This window comes from Sesamum indicum, linkage group LG8 (assembly GCF_026168435.1).
Source record: "Sesamum indicum cultivar Baizhima isolate 11 linkage group LG8, ASM2616843v1, whole genome shotgun sequence".
NCBI lineage: Eukaryota > Viridiplantae > Streptophyta > Magnoliopsida > Lamiales > Pedaliaceae > Sesamum > Sesamum indicum.
Window position 1 is genome coordinate 17,523,625 of NC_142664.1, and position 9,708 is coordinate 17,533,332.

Here is a 9,708-nt window from a genome sequence, read left to right on the forward strand (position 1 = left end):
TAATTAAATTAATTATATGTACAAAAAAAGCAGCAGTGGCGGTTTCTCGCCGCTGCTGCTACAGAGAAGGGCGCGGCCGCGCCTCCTCACCCCTGGGCGACGGCAGTCACCCAACGCAACGAGTGCGATGGGTATCTCCCGGCGTCGCCCAGGCGTGGGTCGGTGGGGGATGGGGGAGCAAAAGTGAATATTTCTGATACCTTCTTCCGACCAACAGAAGCCATGAAACAGCAGAATAATCACTGCAAATCGCAGCAGTATGCGCAACATAAACACTGCTTTTCTCTTTTTCCCTTTCCAAAGCAGTGAATTGGAGAGTAATGTAAGGTGGTTGATTGCAGAGAAAAATCAACCCACTTGATCTCTTTTTATATGTGAATGAATAGTTGAAGAATAGAGGGAATTGCGGTGCAAGTGGGGCGGCTAAGTAATTTAAGAGCAGAAAGATGGCTTGTTGGGAGGGGGTGGCGGGGGGCGGAGGAGGTTGGGCGTGGAGGGTGGCGGGGGTTGGAGGATGGGGCGGAGCAGGCGGTAGGGATGGGGTGGGTTATGATAATAATATTTTTTTTATAAATTATAAATATATATTATAAGTAATTTTAATAATTATAAATTTATATATTATAAATTAAAATAATTATATATTAATAAATCTAGTTTGACCGGTTGATTAAGATGGCATTTTAGTCATTGTTTCTAAAAAAAATAGGCTCAAATGACCAGGAGCGTTGTAATTATTTATTCATAACATAGAGGTGATTTTTTATATTAAAAAATTCATAAGGGGGTTTTTGATATTTTCCCATATCACAAGGGGTAAAGAAGAATTTAACCCATAAAAATATATATAAAAAAATATATGATTTGATAATAAGCAGTAATTTTTATCTCCCAAAATACAACCTCAATCACACAACACTTATTTTAAAAAAATTAAATACACTTTGCATCCCTAAACTATGCATATAGTGCATTTACACCCCCAAACTATAAAACGTAACAAAATAACTCCTCATGATATATACTAGAAAATGTCCTTACTATTTACACCCCTACAAAATATTTCTATTACAATCGCTCTCTTAAATGTAATATGAATTATTATAAAATTTTTTTATTTAAAATAAACACTACTCAAAATTTATAATTTTTATACTGAGTATAGAATCTATATAAATTTCACAAATTTATAATTTTTGAATTCTTTTACATTGATAAAAAATTTACATAATTTTTATCTGAGTTGTTGTATATATTGAACTTTTTTAAAAATAAATTATCAATTCAAATTTAAAATATTACATCGAATATATATATGTTGAAAAATATGCAAATCTATGATATAATTAATTAATATATAATATTCTATATTTTTTTGAGTAATGATATGATATATTTTTATAATGTGGACATGTGTAATTGAATAAAATTTTAAGTTATATAACATTCTTTTTATATAATATTATATGCATTATGTATTGACACATTTAAATATACTTTTTAACATAACTTATTTACTTTGTAAATATATTTGCATATATTGGGCTTATAAATACTTTTTGTCATGTTCCATAATTTATAAAAAATTATAATTACAAAATAATGAACACCTCTATGCATCAAACTACAGTAAGCAATAAACAAATAAGATCAGAAATGAACTCGAACTTTGACTAGTAATGACACAGTACTTGATCCTTTATGAGAGGAGGAGGAAGAAGCATAACTTAAAATCCAACACAAATACATAGGAATCCATGAAAGAAAGAACAAAAGGAGTACTGAAGCAAGGCACACAATACGCAGGAAGAACTCCAACTTAGGGTATGATTTTCCCTATTTCTTTTCTATTATAGGTTAGATAGAACTGTCGACATCCTTTCAACTAAGTCCATCTTCTGCAATACACGTTGAACGACTTCTGGGACGAGACAAAACTACAGAGAATAAACGAGGAAATATTAGGATACTTATATATTGATCAAGGACATGTTGGATTTCAAGATAAATAATATGTTTATAAGCAGCAGATACTTCAAAACAATTTAATAAACATAATATGTCATGAAACAATTGGTGAAATCAAACAAGCATAAAAACCATTGAATTGAAGAAGGTGTATATGATAAATACTTTGGTTGCCCAATTCCCCAATCTGCGCAGATCCCTTTAACCTATGCAAAGAGTCATGAACAACCCCAAGAATTTAGAAAGTAGCAAATGCAGAACAAAACAACCAATCCTACAACAATGATTCTTTAGCATGAATTGATTATTAGCCCAACAGATGAGGAAAATCAATTGAGACATATTATGAAAAGGTTACACTACTCATGTAAAGTTAAGTTGATAAAACCTTGGATAAGGAGTCTTCTGCTGCCTTCCCACCCTTTGCTATTTCAGCAAAGTACTCATCCAAGAACATGGAAAACGAATCATACAGGTATCCTTTAGAAGTATTATGAGGGGCAGCTGCAAAGAAGCAAACTACTGCGTCACGTCAAGGGTAACATCATGGAGACACGGAATATATATGCTTTCCATATGAAAGAAAAGAATACGATTCCAAAAGGGCGATTCAAACCATATTTATTCACAAATTGACAGAAATTTCGAGGGGTTATTTGGTTAATTTTTGAGAGGCGCATGCAGTTCAATTCACAGGATGTTAGATGCAATAATCAATTGAAAATTATTCCGTGTCGCTGACTTGAATTAAACCAAATATGTATGCCATGAAATTAATCATGCATCAATAAGACAACAAAAGTCCTGAGCTCAACCGAAAAAATTATAGCCACTAATCAATTAACTCCAATTCCGAGTTTTTGCCCATGAAATAAGCCATCTTTTTCAATTCAATTAGCCGCTTGATTAGATACACTTTCCAACAAGAAAATTAAAGTACACGTCAGAGAAAAATCACAAAATTCAAGCAAAGAAATTACACTTTACACTAATTAATTCAAGAACAAACCAAAACTGCAAACTAAAAGATAAATCTTAATTAGTAAAAGACAAGAATAGTGTATATACCAGGAGCATCCTCACGTTGAAGATTAGCTTCTTTGGCGAAAGCCTCAGCAGATGCGTGCCGGTTCATTTTCATCAAATAATCGTGAATGAACAACTCCAGCCTGAAAACACACACACGCACAACCCTAGATCAGATAAAGCACAAACATACACAACGCGAAACCCGAAAACAATAACAACCAAAAAAAAACCCTCGAGAAAGACGATGGTCGAAGAATTATACAGATGAACTCACATCTTGTCGGAATCCATGAGGAGAGAGAAGAAGAGTGGTGTGATAGAGGGAATTGGGGATTGGAATGGGATGGGATGCAGGCGGTGTTGGGATAAACCACTGTGGTTTTCGTTTCTCTTTGTGTGATGGGAGGAATAGGAAATGAGAGACGTTAGAGAGTATGTAAAAAAAAAGCATGCAAAACGGGAAGTGGTTTCGCGGGTTTAGTCCGAGATTCTCGGGTGGGGCCCCATATTTCTTAATGCCAGATTAGGGTTTTCAATTCATTGGCAACCAACCTGACATTTTGAGATTTGCATTTCATCTCAGGTAACTGCGGATAGATTTTTTGGTGCTAATTAGGAATCCCAATTACAGCAACTCATAATGTGCTACATCCTAAATATTTATTGCACCAATTACTAATTCCAATTTGATGATGATGATATATACATATATGGTCTTATTATAAATCTTAATTAAGATTAAGTTAAACTATTTCGTATGTAATTTATAGCAAAATCACCTAAGAAAATATTCATAGGATTGCGTACATTAGTTAGAAATTTCTTGAAACCTTAGTTAGAAAAATATTTAATTAGGCATGACTAATTGTCCCCATATATATATATATATATATATACACATAAATGTGAATTTTAGGTGATGGATAAAATTATCTGGAAAGTATTGATATACGTACAATTTTCAGATATTTTGGGATGGGTCCGAAATTTCTATTCGTGTCCAGAAACCATACACACGCGTTTGTCTGCACTCGACTTTGTGGAAATGTTTCTGACGTGGCTGGGAATAGACTGGCTTTGGGCCAAACGAGAACAAATGGGCTAAGAAACATGGCCCACTGAGTGGAATGATAGTTGTCTTTTCGCACGGCTGCTCTTTTTTTTTTTTTTATACATATGAACTTTTCGCACAACTTGCTAATTGCAATTTTGATCTGGTTCACTCAATATCATATAAGAATGATTCTGTTTTTTCGGTACAAATAGAAACAAACCCAAATAGGAAAACTGATGGGACGCATAGTCTAGGCCCATCTTGGGAATGGGCAAAACCAAATCCAAACATAGTATTGATAGTGTTTGCTTTTGTGTTTTGAAGTGGTTTTGTTTTGGTATTGTGAAAATAGAGAGAGAAAATTAGAAATAAATAAGTGTGTGTGGAGATAGATGGTATGTTTAGATTTCTGTTTTGAGGTAACGTAAAATAGTTTAAAATAAATGGTATATATTTGATGTTGAAACTTGGAAAACAAAAGTTACTGTTGATTATCAAATCATATATTTTTTTATATATATTTATATATGTAAGTGTGTATATATATAGTATTTTATTTGCGATTGAAATATGTACGTATATATATATATATATATATATATGTATGATTAGACATGTATTTGGAATACAAAAAAAATGATAAGTTGTTGAATCTATGGTGTTGCTTGATAAATGGCACAGCTGTTCCTGTGGCTCTTCTTTAGAAAGTGAATGATTCATTTACTGGAAGGAGACACTAGCTTTAACTTTTGGAAGAGAGGTAAGTTTCATGAAGTAATCAAAATTCATTACAAGTCTTTATGCTAACTTTGTTAAAGGTTGATGCGTCTTGTGTGATTTATGTTTCTTGTCGCTTGGGCTTTTGCTGAAATGCCTTAGTAAATACAAAGCTAACCTAGTGCTAATTGCTTTCTGTTAACCATCCCATGTACTCATAGCATTTAGGATTTTGGTTTACTTTCTGACCTCATGTAGCTTTTGTGCAGTATGGGTAGTTGGATTACCTTGAAGCTTTTTTGTTTTTCTTTTTAAGGAATTGAAGGCACTTTTTTGAATGAGGTAAATTACAGGAATTGAAGCGCCAGCGAAGAAAGAGGAAGAGTAGGAAGGAGAAGAGGAGGAGGAGAAGTCACCATCATTCAGATGATGATTCTTCTAATGATTCTGCTGATCTGCGGCATAAAAGGAGGAGCAAGAATGCATATTCTGACTCTGATTCCGACGTCAGTGCTTCAGATGATTCGCGATTGGGTAGGAGCAAGAAGCGCTCTGAGAATAAGAGTAGGAAAGGTCGCCATGAAGAGGACTAGCTTCTACAGTGGGTGATATGTCTTGTGCTTTTAAGGTTCCTCTAAACTGCTGCTAAGTGTGCCCTATTCAATCTTTAATCTGGTGGTTGATGAGCTTCTTGTGGAAAACCACTTTAGCTTAGTGGACAATGCATTAGTTTGGTGCATTTGCTGTTTTTCAGTTTGATGTAATGTATCATTTAATTTCTTTGTTCTTTTGGTTGTAAGAATTCTGATATTTAATGAGTATATTATGTGTGATTCCGACATGTGATCGGTCCTGTTAGTTGAAATATTGCAGTAATGCTTTGGAATTTTATTGAGTTTATAGTTGTTTTACTTGTTGGTTGCTATTCGATGCTTTGGGTGAAGCCTGTCTGTGGGCATCAAGAAGAGCTTAACCATTGCTGCTCTTTTGGCCAATGCTATTATTGGAGCAAAGAAGGTTGCAGCATTTTCCAGTATGTTTTATATATGTAATTGTATTAGGGCAATGATTTTGTGATTAATATTTTTCAGTTTCTAGATCAAACTCTCTAAAAATCATGATCTGGTGTAGTAGGATTCTGTTGAGATCATGATGTCAAGGAATATATTTTTATATGTTCTAATCAGCTACTGTATTTATTTTTTAATTTTATCGAACACAAACTTGAGAAGTTTTGTTGAATGATGCCCCCTCCTTGTTCCGATTTTTTCATTACCTTATATGTGCATCTTTTTCTTTGTTTTTGTGTGTGTGTGTGTGTTACGACAGAATATGTTTACTTCCATTTTAAACATAGAAGAAGTGTGGTGTTGCTTTTATCTTCTGCGCTAACGAATGCCATGTGCGTCTTGTTACATTTGCCACTGTACTTCAATTTCTAAGTCTTTATTTCTATGTACACAATCATTTTTCTCGTGCAGGATGTCACCTTAGTTTCGCCACATTGTATGCTTATTTATGGGAGGTGTGTGTGTTGTGTGCTTGTCCGGTGTGTGTGTGTGTGTGTGCGTGTGTGTGTGTGGGGTGTGTGTGTGTCACGGTAGAACATGTTTTACTTCCATTTTGAACATAGAAAAAGTGAGGTGTTGCTTTTATCTTTTGCGCCAACGAATGCCATCTGCGTCTTGTTACATTTGCCATTCTCCTTCAATTTCTAAGTCTTCATTTGTATCTACACAACCCTTTTTCTCGTGCAGGATGTCACCTTAGTTTATCAATATTTATACTCATTACGGGTATTGTGTGTCTTTGTGGTCTATTTATGCTTTGTAACATTTTTGTGTGTTTGCATAGATGTGTATTCCCATTTTTGTTTACCTAATATGAAAGAGTATTTATCGAAACGAAGAGCAATAACAGGACATGAGATAATGCATTGTCCCTCTTCTTTTTTTCTTTTAATATATCTCGTCAGCAAGAGTGGTCTTGGATTGATTTACTTTATTAGAGGGGATATAGTGTGAGAAAATGAGTGGAGGATTGATAAAATCGGATAAATGCCTTGGGTGGTTATGATCTGCTAACCAATTCTTGAATTGGTTGCCAACGACCACTACAAAATGTTGTAGTTTTGAAACTTGACTTTGGTGTGTTTAGCCATTTTGATTTCCTTCTTGCTAATAGCGGTTTCTATAATTTTCACCCTTGAATCACATGGTAGTTTCTGTAGCATCACCTTGATTTTTAGGTACTCGCATGGAAGAGGGAGAATGGTCCTTTTGCTCAGGAACAATTAATCAGTTATATATGTTGTAGCTGGTGCTTGACTCATGGTTGTGCTTGCATGTGGCTTATTGTTTATCAAGTAAAGAACTAATCATTCACCTGCCCAAGTTTGTGTTATTTTTCTGCCTTCCGGTACTTATGGGCAGTTTCATACATATTTGAGTGGTAACAATTTTCGAGTAATGTGGTTTTGGTATTGCAAAAACCAGGATATTAGGCCTATAAGTTGTTGAATCTGTGGTGTTGCTTGATAAATGGCACAGCTGTTCCTATAACTCTTCTTTAGAAAGTGAGTGATTCCTTTACTGGAATGAGACACTAGCTTTAACTCTTTGGAAGAGAGGTAAGTTTCATGAAGTAATCAAAATCCATTACAAGTTTTTATGCTAACTTTGTTAAAGGTTGAGGCGTCTTGTGTGATTTATGTGTCTTGTCGCTTGGGCTTTTGCTGAAATGCCTTAGTAAATACAAAGCTAACATAGTGATAATTGCTTTCTATTAACCATCCCATTATTCATAGCATTTTGGATTTTGGTTTACTTTTTGATCTCGTGTTGCTTTTGAGCAGTATGGGTAGTTGGATTACCTTGAAGTTACTTTTCTATTTATTTTTTATTTTTCTTTTTAAGGAATTGAATGCACTTTTCTGAATCAAATAAATCATAGGTATAAATTGCAGGAATTGAAGCGCAGGCGAAGAAAGAGGAAGAGTAGGAGGAGAAGAGAAGGAGGAGGATTTTCACCATCATTCAGATGATGATTCTTCTGATGATTCTGCTGATCTACGACATAAAAGGAGGAACATGAAGCCATATTTAGACTATGATTCTGACGTCAGTGCTTCAGATGATTCGCGAGTGGGTAGGGGCAAGAAGCGGTTTGAGAAGAAGAGGAGAAAACATCGCCATGAAAAGGACTAGCTTCTACAGTGGGTGATATGTCATGTGCTTTTAAGGTTCCTCTAAACTTCTGCTAAGTGTTCCCTATTCAATATTTAATCAGGTGGTTGATGAGTTTGTTAATGAAAACCACTTTAGCTTAGTGGACAATGCATTAGTTTGGTGCATTTGCTATTTTTCAGTTTGATGTAATGTATTATTTTAATTGCTTTGTTCTTCTGGTTGTAAGAATTCTGATATTTACTGAGTATGCTATGTGTGATTTCGACGTGTGATCGGTCCTGTTAGTTGAAATATTGCAGTAATGCTTTGAAATTTTATTGAGTTTAAAGTTGTTTTACTTGTTGGTTGCTATTCGATACTTTGGGGGAAGCCTGTCTGTGGGCATCAAGAAGAGTTTAACTATTGATGCTCTTTTGAATCCAGTGCTATTATTGGAGCAAAGTAGGTTGCAGCATTTTCCAGTATGTTTTATATATGTAACTGTATTAGGACAATGATTTTGTGATTAATATTATCTAATTTCTGGATCAACCTCTTTGAAAATCATGATTTGGTGTAGTAGATTTCTGTTAAGATCATGATGCCACGGAATATATTTTTATATGTTCTAATTAGCTACTGCATTTCTTTTTCAATTTTATCGACCACAAACTTGAGAATATTTGCTGAATTATGCCCCCTCATTGTTTCGGCTTTTCCATTTTCTTGTCTGTGCGTCTTTTATTTTTGTGTGAGTGTGTGTGTGTGGTGTGTGGGTGTGTGTGTGAGTGGGGTGTGTGGGGGGGGGGTGTGTGGGGTGTGTGGGGGGGGGGGGGTTACGGTAGAACATGTTTTGCTTCCATTTTAAACATAGAAGAAGTGTGGTGTCGCTTTTATCTTCTACGCCAACGGATGCCATCTGCGTCTTGTTACATTTGCCGTTGTACTTCAATTTCTAAGTCTTCATTTCTATCTACACAACCTTTTTTCTCGTGCAGGATGTCACCTTAGTTTCACCATATTTTATGCTTATTTACGGGTGTGTGTGTGTGTGTGTGTGTGCGTGTCCCATGTGTCTGTGTGTGTGTATGTGTGTGTGGGACACGGTAGAACATATTTTACTTTCATTTTGAATATAGAAAAAGTGAGGTGTTGCTTTTATCTTCAACACCAACGAATGCCATCTGCGTCTTTTTACATTTGTCATTCTCCTTCAATTTCTAAGTCTTCATTTATATCTACACAACCCTTTTTCTCGTGCAGGATGTCACCTTAGTTTCGCAATATTTTATGCTCATTACGGGTATTGTGTGATTTTGTGGTCTATTTATGTCCTTTGTAATATTTTTGTGTGTTTGCATAGATGTGTATTCTCATTTTTGTTTACCTGATAAAAAAGAGTATTTATCGAAATGAAGAACAATAACAGGACAGAAGATAGTGCGTTGTCCCTCTTTTTGTTTTTGCTTTTAATATATCTCGTTAGCAAGAGTCGTCTTGGATTGATTTACTTTACTAGAGGGGATATAGTGTGAGAAAATGAGTGGAGGATTGATAAAATCGGATAAATGACTTAGGTGGTTATGATCTGCTAACCAATTCTTGAATTGGTTGCCACCGACCACTACAAAATGTTGTAGTTTTGAACCTTGACTTTGGTGTGTTTAGTCGTTTTGATTTTTTTCCTCCTAATAGCGGTCTCTATAATTTTCACCCTTGAATCACATGGTAGTTTCTGTAGCATCACCTTTATTTTTGGGTACTCGCATGGAA

General features: G+C 35.0%; 1 protein-coding gene across 6 annotated transcripts; it reads right to left on the bottom strand.

The window, feature by feature from the left end:
* Window positions 1-1,645: 1,645 nt before the first annotated feature.
* LOC105167897 (transcriptional corepressor LEUNIG) lies at window positions 1,646-3,454 on the bottom strand. Of its 6 annotated transcripts, none has more exons than XM_088884066.1 (5): window positions 3,260-3,454; window positions 3,037-3,137; window positions 2,357-2,487; window positions 2,134-2,174; window positions 1,646-1,937 (listed from the first exon to the last, which is right to left on the bottom strand). In XM_088884066.1, exons 2-5 carry the CDS (start codon window positions 3,107-3,109, stop codon window positions 1,886-1,888), a joined length of 297 nt encoding a protein of 98 aa, XP_088740192.1. In that variant the 5' UTR covers window positions 3,110-3,137; window positions 3,260-3,454; the 3' UTR covers window positions 1,646-1,885. The 6 variants fall into 6 exon arrangements, with proteins under 6 accessions (XP_088740192.1, XP_020551989.1, XP_088740190.1 ...); XM_020696330.2 differs by having other exon boundaries at window positions 2,357-2,472; window positions 3,260-3,444; XM_088884064.1 differs by having other exon boundaries at window positions 3,272-3,443.
* Window positions 3,455-9,708: the final 6,254 nt, after the last annotated feature.